General features: G+C 46.6%; 1 protein-coding gene across 1 annotated transcript in view; it reads right to left on the bottom strand.

Annotated features, from left to right (window-relative positions):
* The window catches only part of CFAP92 (cilia and flagella associated protein 92 (putative)), a 132,593-nt gene that overhangs the window by 69,513 nt on the left and 47,455 nt on the right, over nucleotides 1-15,625 (bottom strand). Inside the window, exon 6 of the mRNA XM_090022235.1 lies at nucleotides 3,376-3,551. Within this exon, the coding sequence (XP_089878361.1) occupies nucleotides 3,376-3,551 (176 nt within the window). The remainder of the gene's footprint in view (nucleotides 1-3,375; nucleotides 3,552-15,625) is intronic.

The raw sequence follows: 15,625 nt of genomic DNA, 5'->3' as shown, positions 1-15,625 counted from the left end.
AGCCCCAAGACAGTCCAAGCAATGGCATCACTTCCCTGGGCCACCTGCAGTGCAAGGGGTCAGAGGCATTTTCCCACAGTTTGAGTTGTTCTGGGTAGCCCCAGAACAGTTTGAATGTCACTGCTTCCCACCACTTGCAGGGTGTTAGGCTCCCTAAGACTGTGCAAGGGGTGAGGGAATGCCCAAGCATGGAGCTGAAACATGATCAGTTCTCCTTACAATAGCATTACTAGGAAGGGGTGAATGGGGCACCACCCTTAGGCACCATCTTAGAAGGGGCTCTGATCCATCCCCCGCATCCTAGGAATTTTTGCTGTAGAAGGAATAGCCTCATACCACCTGGTCAGAGGAGCTGGGCAGGTGCAGCCCCTCACCCAGTAGCAAATCCGAGGGGGGGGGGAGGGCAGCGCCAGGGGGTTGAGTAGAATGGCACCGCCCACTTCCTAGAGTCTCTGCCACAGCAAGTGCAGCTCTGTGCCCTATACCTAGGGACCTAGTTAAATTGCAGTGAGACAAAGGGTTATTTGTGGCTTGCTCCTGGTACCCAGAACCGATTTCATGGGCACTTAGCAGTGGGCCCCCCACCCTCGGTTGGCAGAGAGGCTCTGGCAGAGGGAGAAGGGACAAGGGGATAGCTGCCATCTTGTCTGCTGCCTTTCACGCTGCCCCACCAGCCGGTGTTTTGCCCTCCCAGTAGTGAGGACTCACTGGGGAGCCAGCAATTTTTGTTTTTGTTGATTTTGTGGATTTCACAGACAATCCAGTATTTCATGGTTTCTACGAACACTGCAAAGCTGCAAATTAAGACGGTTCTTACCCACAGCATATTCGGGTGGGAGAGGAGAGTGAATGGAGCACCAGGAGCTCCTGGGGAGTCTGTGCCACAGGCCTGCTGCTGCTGGTGCTCAGTAAGCATATTTTCCAGTGGCAGTAGCACGAGTCCACATCACTCAGTAGCAGCTACAGCAGTAGCAGCTTCCATTTGAGTGCAGCAGGGAGACAGGTAAGACTCCATCCTCAATGGCATAATCCCCTCCCCGTAACACATGCCTTGGGCACCAAAGAAGCTTGCTATGCCTCTATCTCTTCACCCTGAAGGACAGGGGGAAAGTGTCATTGGTAGCTGCTGCTTTTCAGCAGCCACCAGCTGCTCATTGGCAGCCTGCCCAATTCCCCAGCAGGAGAGTGGGCAGGCTGTCAATGATCAGTTTCCTCTAAGGTAGGGGGGAACAAAGGAGAAGACTTCTATTGCCCTCTGACTGGAGGGCTCATGACTGCAGAGGCTATATGGCCCCCTTTTCACCACATGTTCACGGTGCTGGCAATTTTTAGCACTCAGTTTGAATGCCTGTTAATATCCTATGATCAAAAGAAAAGTGAGACAGGCTCCATGTCTGCAGTTCTGGTGTCTGGGCTCACTGCACTCAAGTGCAGCAAGTGTAGGGAAAGCCTGGCTTTGCCCCTGCAGCCCTAGGCTGCAGCATGCTGAGTCTCATGGTAAGAAAAGCCCATATGAAGTGAGAATCCAGCTAGCAACTCCTGGGGTTTGTCAATGCACAGTCTAGTCAGCCCTAGGTGCAATCGGGATACCCTCTCCCCACCAAATCTCAACCACCTGCTATGCAGCACAGGGACACTATTACTGAGTTAGAAAAGAAGGCCAGAATGGTTGTAAATGACAAAACTGGATGTTTTTCCTTAATCTCATTCTAAGAACTGGCTGAAACTAGCAGAAAACTACAGCCCAAACAGTTAGTTTGGTTAAGTGACAAACAACTGAACAGAGGGTCTTACAATGGGTAGCAAAGGGTAACCTCAGCAAGTCTGTGCTGCCAGCTCTGCCAACAATAAAAGGAAGAGTAGAGTAACCCTGAGGTCACAGCTTCTTCTGGCAAAGGCTAAAGCCAGAAGAACTATATTCTACTGCAAATACTTGCTGTAGCCCAGTCATTTGAGCAGTTTCTCCAAACAGTACTGTGGAAACATTCATATTTGCCTTCTTTAGAAAAGTGCTATGGGGATAAACTAATTCAATGAGATTTTTTAATATGAAGGAGATATGGGAATACAAATATTACTACTGTAATTAGAAGTGAGAGCCCCAAGTATAATAATTAATATTTTCAGTACCAAAAATTACACTGGAGGAGAAAAAATCCAGCCAAGTCTCAACATAAGCAAATTATATCTAACAAAGAGAACTGCTCAGAAGGACTGTAGCTGTTTGTCAAAAGCCTGTAGAAGAAAAGGCTCCAACAGTCTTAATTATGAAGACAATAACTGCTGGAAAGCTAAGATGTAATGTGTGGAACTGATCACATAAGTCACGGGTCTCCAGAGTCATGGGAAAGGGAGATTTAAACAGAGCTGCAAAATAAACAAGGCAGATGTGGTCTAGGATTAAGCTCTTCAGCTAGATCCATTCCTGGTCATGCAACCTGCACGGTGTATTACCATTTGCATGCTAAAAAGCAGGCTCTTGAACGCCTTCCCAGTAATCCTCATGCTGTGCTCTGCATTACACTTGTTATTTAACACTTCTCAAAGGCTCTGCCCATAACAGTAGGCGCTCCAAACTATGCTGTACTGGAGAGCATTAGAGAGTAGTTGTCAGGAATGCTTCTGGTTATAATATCGCTGAGCTGTCCATACTCTAACTGCAGAACTGTATTATAACTGCATTTTACCATTTATTCTCAATGATCATTAGACTGATGTCTGCATATCTGGCAGGTAGATTGTGCATGATATGTATTTCAATACAAGATATCAGATTATCAGTTGGATCGGTGTGGTATGCCTCCACATATATTGAAGCATGCTTGTAGTTGTTCGTTTGTCATTCGCTGGCACCTTGCCAATTACTGTACACATGTACCAACAATTGGCTCAGAAAATATCTACAGTATAGACCAGTGTAGGAAGTGTAATGGACTGAAGACTAAGGATTCAAACCCGACCTCTGGTGGCCAAAGAGAGGGAAATGACAACCACCATCTATCTGCCTCATTTCAGAATCAGTATGGTCACTCCAACTCTGATGCTTTTTTATAATCCATACCCATAGCTGCATCACCTTTCGGGCAAGTAAATCACAAACATCAATTAAGCAATCCTCAGAATACTTCACAGGGGAGTTAAGTATCATCCTGATCCTCCCAATTTCCAGGTCCCAGCTCTGGAAACTGACGGACAAAGAAGCTGACTTTCCAAAGATCAAAAAGGAAGTTTGTGGCGCAGCTGCCCACCAGGACCTACACCCCATAACTCCTAGTCCTGCGCTCTAGCCAGAAGTGCAGCCATGTAAAAATGTTACACAATCTCTGTCCCCTGTTATTTTATGAAATCCCATCTCAAGTATCATTATGAACTTACCGATTCTCACATCCAGTGGGTCTACTCGATCTAGCTTTGCAAAGCTCAATTTTTTTTTTTCTGTTTTTGAGCCAAAGAAATTCAGATAACCAGCAATGGATTTCTGCTTCAAAAGATGGCCCTCACACAGGGCTTTGTCTCTTGCAAAAGATATGCTCCCTGGAACACTAAAGTGACTTGTGGGTATATAAAAAAAAAGAGAAAAAGAAAGAATATGAAAAAATACAGTAATAGCTGGAAAGGGTTATATAATTTATACATCAATTTTAAAAATATTTTACACTGAGAGTGGATCCAGCTTGCAAAACATGAGCTTGTTACCAACAGGAACCCTCAAGTCTTGCACAGGATCTTCCTTGCCACTTGAATGGAATGATTTTTGTGCTTATACTGGTATCAGCATATGAACCTCATGCAAATTTCACTAAATGGAGCAGAGTACAGGTGTCCCCATCTGTTTTGTATGGTGTGGGTTTCAGAGGCTGCAGGTCTTATGAGCCAATACTACTTTTTCAACTGAACAAGACAAAATCTCCATCTGCCTCATTTAAGATGGAGGACCGTTCACTGGAATCACTTGTCTCTTCAGGTCACAGCTCAATATTAAACATCATTGGTTGCAAACTGATTACAAGACCTGATGGCCTGTGTTGTCACCACTGCTGCTGCAAAAGAATTACGCTTAGTCTATATTTTATAGAAGTCTTTTCTAACAAAGTGTCAGATTGTTTGTCTGCATCCATCTGTTATCTCATGTTTTATACTTACATTATAAGTATATAAGAAGTGACTGACTTTCTGTTGTGGTCCCAGTCCTAGCATTAAGACTTCTGCATGCTACTGTCACAAAAATAATTATAAGCACTGTGGAGACAAGTATATGCTATCTTTAACAAAAATAATTATTCATAATTATGATCTGATTCTGCAGCCAGTAGTTCCACTGAATTCCACAGGACTTTTCTTGTAAAGCACTTTTGAGATCTACTGAAGAAAAGCACTATAAGAGGTAGGTACTATTACAAGGGATGAAAACCAAGGATACTTATTTAAAAATTCATCATACAGTGCAGTGAGGAACAAGATGCAACTTACATCATGTTTCTAAATGCAATATTATGTTAAGAAAAGATCTGAGGTACAGATATGAATCTCCATCCTTTAGCAGCTGGTACTAATGCAAACACCTGGTCCTTTGGTTGAGTCAAATTACTCAGTATGGAAAGGCTATGTAGCCCAGCATGCCTGTCAAATAAAACCCCCAGCTTTAAAGAGCTCAATCAGCAGAAGATGAATAAAAAGGAGATCAAAGAAGACAGGTCACCATAGGTTACTGCAGTGATAAGGACCCTATAAAATGCCTTGACAGACATGCTGATAAACTTCCTCCTAATATCTGCTTCAACACCTGGTTTACTTCCCCCTCAGTCATGAAATCCTCAAATGAAAGACCTATTAGAAATTCAAAGTAAAAATAACAATAACATTCTTGTCATACTACAACACAATTTAAAAACACTGCAATGTAATTAAAGATACCAAGCAACTATTTTTTCCTGATTTCTAACTTACTAGGTAAATAATGAGGATGAAACTAGAAATGTTTAGATTTATCTCTAAACAGCTATGAGTTCTTTAACCAACATCCTTTATTTATAAGAGTCATTGTTAGAAGGCAAACTGTCATCTAAAGCAAGGCCACTTGGTTCCAGAGCAACACCAGCAGAAAACAGCAGGCTAATTACCTACAGAGCGAGGTGGGCTGAGTATATACCATATTTTCCTGAAAGCAAGATGACCATGAATTTAAGATGATCCTCCAATAATTAGATCCTATGCATGGAAAATAAGTTTATTATTTTCCATATATAGAATCTAATTATTGGAGGGCTATTTTAAATTTGCCCCCTGCCAACTGCTGCAGCAGGGAAAGCAATGGTAGAAGGGGCAGGTGGTAGGGATCAGGCAGTGGTGGGAAAGTGAAGGAGGCAGTAGGGAAGGGGCTGGCTGCTTGCTCTTTGCCTCTTGTCTCCACATCCCACCTTACTTGTGCCTGCCTCCCACAGCTTCATGATCTCATCTCCCCCTTTCCCCATATCCCCCTAAAACTCCCTCCTCCATCTCTCCCCCTGCCCCTGCAGACACCTACCTGTTCTTAATTTCAAGAGATATTATTTATTTTATGTGAAAATTAACTTACAGTCCACAGTTTGACATATCTCCACTTTTCTTTTGAAAATTACTTCAGAAAAGGGGATACTTATCCTCTTCCTTGACAAATAACTAGTTGGATGGATGAAGGGAATGCTGTGGATACAGTATATTTAGATTTCAGCAAGGCTTTTGGCAAAGTCCAATATGACTTTTGCATGAACAAAGTGCAGCAATATGTGCCAAACAAATTTACTATAAGGTGCACAGACAACAGGCTCAATGGCTACAAGCAGAGGATAATTATAAAGGAAGCCATGTCAGAATGGCAAAAGGTTTTAAGTGAAGCCCAAAAGGTGTCTGTCCTGGGCAGTGTCATTCAATATGTTTATTAAATTATTTTGATGCTCAAATAGGCAGTTTCTTGAGCAAATTTGCAGAAGATACAAACTGGGAAGGACTTTGAACATACTGGAGGAACTGAGCATAATTCAGAAGGTTTTTGACAGACTGGGAAATGGGCTAGAGCCAAGAGGCTGAAGTTCAATGCTCGCAAATACATGGTGCCATATCTTAGGAAGAGTAATAAAAACATCTCTTTACTTGGCTTCATTTAGACCTAATATAGAATAACGGGTACAGTTCTGGACTATGTGTTTTTAAAAGGACACAGAGAAGCTAGAGAGGGTTCATAGGCAAGTGACAAAAATGACAGAAGGCTTGGAAGGCAAGCCATATGAGAAAACGTTGAAAGAAATAAACGCTTGTGGAAAAGGCAATTCTTAATGGACATAATGGCAATTTTCAGACAGCTGAAGGGCTGCCATAAAGGAAAGCATAGCAATGACTTGAAAAAACATCAACGTAGGTTTAGAATGAATACCGTGACAAATTTCTTCCCTTTTAGAACAGGAAGGCCATGGAACAGATAGCCCAGGGAAGCTGTGGAATCTCCTTCGTTGGAGGTTTTCAAAAAGAGGTGTATGAGCACTGCCTAGGATGATCTAGGAGTAGCAGGGTGGAGTGTGCTATATGCTCATTTATAAAGTGCGACATAAGTGTGGTCCAAAAGAGCCATATTTGGAAACCCAGAAGCCCACCTTAGATTGTTGGGTGCTATCCAGAGCAGGTAGATATTGGAGAGGAAAATACTCAGCAGCAGAAAAATGAAGCAGAGCTCCACAGCTTATTTAATGAGGAAAAAAGATTAAAGGTGATGGAATGATTTTTATGGAGGGGAAAGGATGTCAAAGGGAAGTTTTGGCTCTCCAGTTGGGGGATGGAGGATGATGTAAGGATTTTCACTGGGTATGCCAATGCTCCCCCTGGAACTAAAGCTCAGAGGTTCCTAGTTAGAGGGTCTTGCAATCAGGTTCAGACCATTTACCACATTTGGCAGGAAGAAATCTTACCTCATGGTCAGATCAGCATGGACTGTGGGGGGTTTTGCTTTCCTCTGTCACAGGAGGCATGGTCTTCTTTGGATTCCTCAAGGGTATTTTAGCAACCCCTGCAGCAGCAGAACATTGACAGAGCCCTTGTCCTGTAGCAGGTTAGGCGGTTCCTGTTGTTTCTAGGCAATGTGACTGGAGTGTCTGTATGGTTTCAGGAATAGGTTAGAGTGACAAACACTTGTACAGGGTAGCTTGGATTGGGATGACCCTGTCTTCAGCAAGGGAGTTGGACTAGATAACTTAACCTCCTGAGGTCCCTTCCAGTCCTACTTTTTTATGATGTTATGACTCATAGCATCAACATTCTTCCTGCCATGGCAGGGGGTCGGACTTGATCATTTGCTCAGGTCCCTTCCGACCCTACCTACCTACCAACTATAAATATGACAAATTCGGTGAGCTTTTACACATAGACTAAATACAACTGAACTTTTGTATTCTAGTCATTACTGTATTTACTTGAATCTAAGGTGAGGTTCTCACCTTTCCTCCCTGATCTGCATGGGGGGAAATGCCCCTCATCTTAGATTCACATACAAAGTGGAGAAGGGGATGGAGGGGGGCAGTGGCTGCTGTGGCTTGGACTCTGGCCCCAAATGAGGCTCAGGGCTAGTGGCAGACCCACGGCAGCCTCCTGCCCCTGCTCCATTTGTCCTCTGCAGCTTCTACTCCACCCCTGCCTCCTCCCCACCCCCATTTCTGTCAGGCACAGCTTGGCTCTAGCTCACACTGGATTCACTCTCAGGTACAGACTGCATGGAAACTCCATCCCCTGCCTGGCCCATTAGTAGTGCTGCCACTACTGCATGGTGTGGACGGGGCCATGTTTCTACATGGTGTGCTCCATGATCCAGCAGAGAACAGAGCCCAAGCAGCATCTGACAGTAAGAGCAGGGAGGAAAGAGGTAGAGACTGTGGGGAGTGGAGATGAGGGGTAGAGACTGTGGAGAAGGGAAAAAAGCAGATATTGTGGGGAGGGCAGGAGGAGATGCAGAGAGTGTGGGGAGCTGGGGATGGAGGGTGAAGGTAGCAGGGGAGCAGGAAAGCTCCAAGGAGTAGTGGGGGGTGGGGGGAGACAGAAGGTAAGGAGGGCATCTGACCCATTCCCCTAGCGACTGCTTTTCCTGCTGTAGCAGTGGGGTGGGGGCGGGTGGACACACATGAATTTAAGACAATCCTACAATAGTTAGATTATATACCTGGAAAATTATAACAAATTTATAATTTTTTCCATGTATAGTACATCATTATTATGGGGAGCATCCTAAATTCAGGGTCATCTTAGATTCGAATACATATGGTATTTAATTTATAAGGAATATATTTAAAGTTCTTTAGCTAATAAAAATGAGGAAAGGTGACTGCTAGGATAGGTATCAATGAACCCATTCTGAAACATGACAAACTGTTCTTTGAAAATTCATAGTTTCATAGTAGGCAGGGTCGGAAGGGACCTGGGCAGATCATCAAGTCCAGCCCCCTGCCATGGGCAGGAAAGAGTACTGGGGTCAAACAACCCTGGTAAGGTGTCTGTCTAGCCTCCTTTTAAAGACCCCCAGGGTAGGAGAGAGCACCACTTCCCTTGGAAGTTGGTTTCAGATCCTAGCCACCCTGACTGTGAAGTAGCGCCTCCTGATATCTAGCCTGAATCTACTCTCTGTCAACTTATGGCTGTTATTCCTTGTTACTCCCAGTAGTGCTCGGGGGAACAGGGACTCTCCCATTGCCTGCTTGTCTCCCTTGGCCAGTTTATAGATGGCCACCAGATCCCCTCTCAGCCTTCTCTTGCAGAGGCTGAACAGGTTCAGGTCTCATAGCCTTTCCTCACAGGGCCTGCCCTGCTGCCCCCTGATCATGCAAGTGGCCTCCTCTGGACCCTCTCCATGTTGTCCACATCCCTCCTGAAGCGCGGGGCCCAGAACTGGGCACAGTACTTCAACTGTGGCCTGACCAATGTCATATAGAGGGGGAGGATCACCTCCTAGGACCTGCTTATGAGGCATCTGTGGATGTGTGACAAGGTGCGGCCGGCCTTCCTGACTGCATCCCCACATTGGCGGCCCATGTTCATCTTGGAGTCGATGCCTCCAAGATCCTTTTCTGCCTCTGCACTGATGAGAAGGGAGTTCCCCAGCCTGTCGGTATGCTGCTGGTTCTTTCTCCCTAGGTGCAGTACCCTGCACTTGTCAGTATTGAATCCCATCCTATTCTCATCCGCCCACCCTTGTAACCTGTCCAATTGCAGCCTGTCCCTCCCTTCTAGCATGCCCACATCCCCCCATATCTTAGTGTCACCTTAGAATTTGAACAAGATGCTTTTCCCTCCCTTGTCCAAGTCACTGATGAAGATGTTGAACAGTGCGGGCCCAAGGACCGAGCCCTGCGGAACCCCACTGCCCACATCTCTCCAAGCTGAGAATGACCACCACCACCACCACTCTCTGGGTACAGCCCTCCAGCCAATTGGTGACCCATCTGACTACGTAGGCATCAACACCACAATCTCCTAATTTTTTTAACGAGAATAGGGTGAGAGACAGTGTTGAAGGCCTTCCTAAAGTCCAGAAAGACTACATCCACCGCGACACCTTCATCCAAGGATTTTGTGACCTGGTCATAGAAGGTCACCAGGTTGGTGAAAATGTTCATGGAATAAGGACAGTCATATTCACATGCTAGATTTCCAAATATTTCTCATTATAAAGGAGATGTATGTCTCTCCTAACTGCAGCTTCAACTATCTGTGATATTGTTCTTAAATAAACTGACTTTCTGAACCAAGACAACAATTCAAAAATCAGCTTTGCAATGTAAGCAGCTTTGTAAACTTACTAAAGGTTTATGTTGCTACTTCTAAGAAGACCTAACATGACAATTTGAGATGGAAGAAACACACACCTCTAATGAGAAATACTGTAGACGTACATTTCCTCAAATGTTCAAGAATAAATGTACTGTCACTGGACAGTCATTATGGCCATTCTCCATATGGGAATAAAATTTCAAAATTATATATATATAAAATGGGTTTAGTCTGTCTATCTCTGTGTCTATCTGTCTGTCTATAACGCTCTTGGGGGGCATGGCTCCTGGTGGGGTGTGGCACCAGCCAGTGCTGCATCAAGAATGATGGGGAGGGTGCGGCCTCCAGAAGAGCAGGCCAGGCAGAGCAGGCCAGACAGACGTGGAGGGGTGGGGGTGGGGGGTGGCATGGGGCCAGATGCAGAGTAGGGGAAGGGGATGGCACAGGGCCAGAAAGGGAATGGGAAAGGGAGGGTGGTGCAGGGCTGGACACGGAGAGGCTGGAGGGGTGGAGGGGCACAGGGCCAGATGCAGGGGGAGGGGAGGGTGGCGCACAGCTGAACACGGAATGACGGCAGCACGGGGCAGTGTGTGGCAGTGCTCTGTTTCCCCCCCTCCATCACTCCTGATGGGCAATTTACTAGTGCTGGATATAAAACATGAATATATAATATTGGAGAGAAACCATGAATATATGACAGTCTCCTTGAGATACAATGGGGATCCAAAAAAGTGTCCCAAGTTCCATGCCTATGAATGCAACAGAGATTTACTATGGTGTACAAGGGGAAAAACTTCCATCTTTGTTCATAACAATCTTTAGGGGGTAACTTGTTACAAGAACAAGAAGTCTGAACTTTCTGATTGGCATGATTAAGCAAAGCAAAAAGATTGTGCATCCAGAGATACACAGTTTATACTTAGCTCCACAATAGGCTTTTGGCAAGTCTAGCTAGATCTACTTTGCCTCCTATTGAATCACACTTTCACCATCAGTAAAAAGGAGGCTAGTATCTGTCTGAAGTAGGGGTATCCAACCTCTATGTAGCCTGCATCCTCATGCCACAGAACACACCAGCATAGGTCTTGGGCCCCCTAGAAAGCAAACCAGAGGGACACCCCCCTCTGCACTGTACCACTTTGGTGCCCAGCCACCCCCCAACCTCAGCTCCCCAGCCACGGGCTGTCATGCACAGGCACACCATGCAGGTATTTCAGGCCACAGGCTCCCCCAGCCCCCTGGACTATGCTGACTTTCCTCTTCCTGGCCCATAGTGCAGAGATAGGAAGCAGAAGCTGGAAGAAGGAAGGGGAGCCTGGAGACCCTAGCAGCTGCTGTAGCCAAAGTGATGGGGGTAGCAGTAGCTAGATGGGAGCCTGGGGAATGCAAATTAATGGGCCAGGCTGCAAGCTGGATGATAAGGGCTTCATGGGTTTAAATGCAGAAGTGATCAAAAAGTACTTTGAAATATTTGAACAAGAAAAAAAATGATTTTTTATTTGCAAAAATATCAGTTAGCCTTATACTAACACTGAGATGTTTTTAATACTTCTTCACATTAACTTACTGTAGAGCTAAAAATTTGGGCTAAGGAAGGAAGTAGGAAAAGAGGATTTTTTTGGAGGAAGGTAAGGAAAGCATAACTAATTCTAAGGAATCCAGCAGCTATAACGTATCTGATTTATTATGTCTCCTGGGAAGATTCCCTTTCATCATACTGTTTATTTCAAATTCAGAATGATCAATTATACTTTAACTATATGATTTATACATCCAAAACAATATCAAGTTACTTGTTTAATGAGACAAAAACAAAGCTGGGAATCCTTTTGAGAACATGGAACAAGTATAAATTCCTATAACTTATTGCATCAATAGTGACCAAAATAGTTGATGGTCACTGAAAGCAGACTATGAACCTAAGTGCTTGAAAAGAAAAAAGTTCCCCTTTTCTTATATTTTGCTTCAGACAAGGTTCAGCTTGCTGCTTTTCTGGGAGCCCAGAGAGGGACCCCAAAGCATCAAATTATTTGGAATATGAAGAACCTTTATTTTTTTCCCCCATTAAAATTTCCCACCATTTTCTTCTTCCCTCAGGGATTCATATGTTAGTGGCCTCAATTCTATCACTTCAAGAGCACTATTTCAAACTGAAGAAATATCCAAACATCCATGGTCAATGAGTCATGACCATAACTGTGAACGTAGCACATCTGTATATTTTCTGGAATAAAAGTAAAAGTCTAGAGCAGGGAAAGGGAAATTCACCTGCCCCTTCTTCCATGGGGCAGGGACCCACCTGCCCCTAGAGTAGCGCGGCCCCATCGGCGAGCCCTTCTGCGCATGTGCGCAGTTTAAAAAGGGCCTGCCGACAGCTTAGCCACAGTTTAGTCCCCAGCTCCAGTGAGAGATGCACAGGCAGAAAGCCCAGTGGGACCCCGACCTGGACCTCCAGCACAGCCAGAGGTATGTGGGGCCCGCGGCAGGGAGGGAGGGACCCCAACCCCAGATGGCTGCAGGGCAGCTGAGTCCAAGCCGGGGAGGGACATGCCCCCCCCCAGCTCCTACTTTGCCCAGCCCCCAGGGATTCGCATGACCAGAGCCTCATGAATAGGCCACACAAACAGGCCACGCATGTCTGCCCGGCACGTGAGTTAGCACAAAGTTTGCACAGGAGGGTGAGCAGGAGGGCCCCAGGCCCTGCCAGAGCACCCCACTAGGGAAGCCAGTCCCAGCTGCAGCTGGCCCACCAGCAGTATGACACGGATAGGCATGCACCGCAACCCAAGGGTTCCCGAGGGGTCAGCAGTACCACCCCCCCCGGCGCCTCAGAAGCCTCCACCCAGACAGACCCCATGGTTCAGGGCTCCACAGAGGCAGGACCTCTGGCTCTTGCTGCGGGGGCTGCCTGTCACTTTTTCAGGCTCTGAGGTCTGGGAGCATGGCCACCTCCTCTTATGAGGTCTGTTCCCTTTTGGGAGCACCAGCTGGAGGAGGGACTGTGAGCAGAAGACTGACTCCTACTGCCAGGCCCTTCTCCCCTGGGAGGTGGAGGGTCGACCATGGTTGCCTTCCAGGACAGGGGAAGACTCAAGGACCTCTCATGCTGTCCAGCCCAAGCGTTGGACCAAGGTGGTCAAGGGCCCCAAGGCCTGCTGCACCAAGGTCCCCACCCCACTGGAGCTCTGCAACAGGTACGAACCTCTTGCAGCCCCACTAGAGCCTCTTAAGCTGCCAGCTCCGGCAGACAGCACAGGCTCAGCCATAGCTACCAGCCCCACTCTCCCCAAGACAAAACGCAAAGTGTTTGTCATGGGAGACTCCATCCTGAGGGGGACTGAGGTGGCAATCTGCCTTAGCTTGGGAAATCTGTTGCTTCCCGGGAGCCTGAATCTGAGACATTGCGGAGAAGTTCCCTGGACTCCTCCAGCCCACTGACCACTACCTTATGCTCCTTATCCACATGGGCACAAATGACACAGCTCGGAGCACTCCCAGCCAGGTCATGAAGCACTACAGGGATTTAGGACTGGAGCTTAAATGTCTGGGGACGCAGGTGGAGTTTTCTTTGATCCTCCCAGTCTTGGGTGGAGGAGGGAGAGGAGGCTAGAGGTAGTGAACCAAAGACTGAGGTGCTGGTGTCATCGTGAAGGCTTTGGCTTTCATGACCACAGTCCACTCTTTGGTGAGAGAGGCAGCAAGCTGCTGGGAAGAGACAGCCTCCATTTCTCTCCACTGGGGAGGAGGCTCGTCTCAGCCAGACTGGCTAACCTGCTCCACCAGGCTTTAAACTGATCCCACTGGGGGATGGGGGGACTACTGCCACTGCTTGCCCACTGAGCAACCTTTGCAAAGGTCAAGGCACTTAAGGGAACCCACCCCTGCCCCAGCCCTGGAATGAATGGGACACTTGCCTGCCTGTACACAAATGCTACAAGCTTGGGGGATAAACAGGAGGAACTTGTCCTCCTACTTAACACAAATAATTACAATGTCATAGGGATAATGGAGACCTGGTAGGACTCCACCTATGACTGGGCCACATGTATGGATGGCTATACCCTGTACAGGAGAGATCAAGTGGACAAAAGGGGTGGGGGTGTAGCTCTCTATGTTAAGGAAAGCTACGCATCCCTGCAAGCTGATATTGGCACCCAGGGCGGACGACTGGAGATCCTCTGGGTCAAAATCAGTGGGGAACACAGTACAGGGGACACAATAGTGGGAGTCTACTACAGACCTCCTACCCAGGATCAAGAGCTTGACCAGGAGTTTGCCCGGGAATTGGCCGAGGCCACATGCTCCCGGTCCATGGTTGTCAATTGCCCAGACATTTCATAGGAAGAACGCTCAGCCAAATCGGAGTGGTTGCAAAGCTTCCTCTCGTGTGTGGATGAGCTCTAAATGACTCAAGAAGTCTATGGGCCAATGAGAGGTAAAGTGCTGCTCAACCTGGTACTGGCAACCCAATCAGTGACCTAACGATCGAAGAGAAGCTGGGTGACAGCGACCACGAGCTGATCACCTTCACCATCTGCTGAAAAGCTGGCAAGTCAGTCAGAGAGACTGATGTCATATATCTTGACTTTAAAAAAGCCTTTGATCTGGTATCCCATGATCACCTCTTGGCAAAACTGGCTAACTGTGGCCTTGGCTCCACCACGATCCACTGGCTGGGGAACTGGCTCCATGGTTGGACCCAGAGGGTGGTCGTTGACGGAAGTCAATTGTCATGGTGCCCTGTGACCAGCGGGGTCCCTCAAGGCTCTGTCCTTGGACCTATATTGTTCAACATCTTTATTAACAATATAGACATTGGTATCAGAAGCGGACTGGCCAAGTTCACAAATGATACCAAACTTTGGGGTAAAGCTTCCATACCTCAGGACAGGAGAGTGATCCAAGCTAACCTTGACAGGCTCAGAAAATGGGTGGACGAGAACCTGATGGTGTTCAACACTGAAAAATGCAAGTTTCTCCACCTTGGGAGGAAAAACCTGCAGCATCCTTATAGGCTTGGCAGCTAGCTATACCGGCTAGCACTACAGATGAAAGGGACTTGGGAGTCATGATTGACCACAAGATGAATATGAGCCTTCAATGTGATGTGCCTGCTAGTGAAGTGAGCAAAACACTGGCTTGCATCCATAGATGCTTCTCAAGTAAATCCCAGGACGTCATTCTCCCATTGTACTTGACCTTGGTGAGAACACAGCTGAAGTACTGCAACAAGTTTTGGGCTCCACAATTCAAGAAAGATGTGGAGAAACTTGAGAGAGTCCAGAGGAGAGCCATGCTCATCATCAGAGGTCAGGAAAACAGACCTTATGACGAGAGGCTGAAAAAGCGTAGGCTCCAGAGTGATCTGATGGCCACCTATAAGTTTATAAGGTGTGTTCAGCAGGATCTGGGAGAACGTCTGTTTACCTGAGCACCCCAAGGGATGACAAGGTCTAACGGTTATAAACTCCTCCTAGACTGTTTCAAGCCGGACATAAGGAAGAACTTTACTGTACGAGCCCCCAAGTTCTGGAATAGCCTGCCTTTGGAGGTGGTTCAAGCACCTACTTTGAATGCCTTCAAGAGAAATCTGGATGTTTATCTTGCTGGGATCCAATGACCACAGCTGACTTCTTCCTGCCCCTCGGGCAGAGGGCTGGACCCCTGAGGTCTTCTGAGGTCCCTTCCAGCCCTAATGTTTATAGAATCTATGATTTATTATACAGTAAATCCTCCTCTGAGAAAAGTTCACCCATCCATCCCTGCTAGGGATATAAAGGTAGGATATTTTTTTCCTTTAAGATATTCCTCACTACCACTATTTTTTCTGATTTTTAATTTG

The sequence above is a fragment of the Crocodylus siamensis genome, chromosome 11 (assembly GCF_052110815.1).
Source record: "Crocodylus siamensis isolate JL-2025a chromosome 11, ASM5211081v1, whole genome shotgun sequence".
Classification (NCBI taxonomy): domain Eukaryota; kingdom Metazoa; phylum Chordata; order Crocodylia; family Crocodylidae; genus Crocodylus; species Crocodylus siamensis.
The sequence above is the reverse complement of the archived record's forward strand: the minus strand, read 5'-3'. Positions and strand labels throughout refer to the sequence as shown.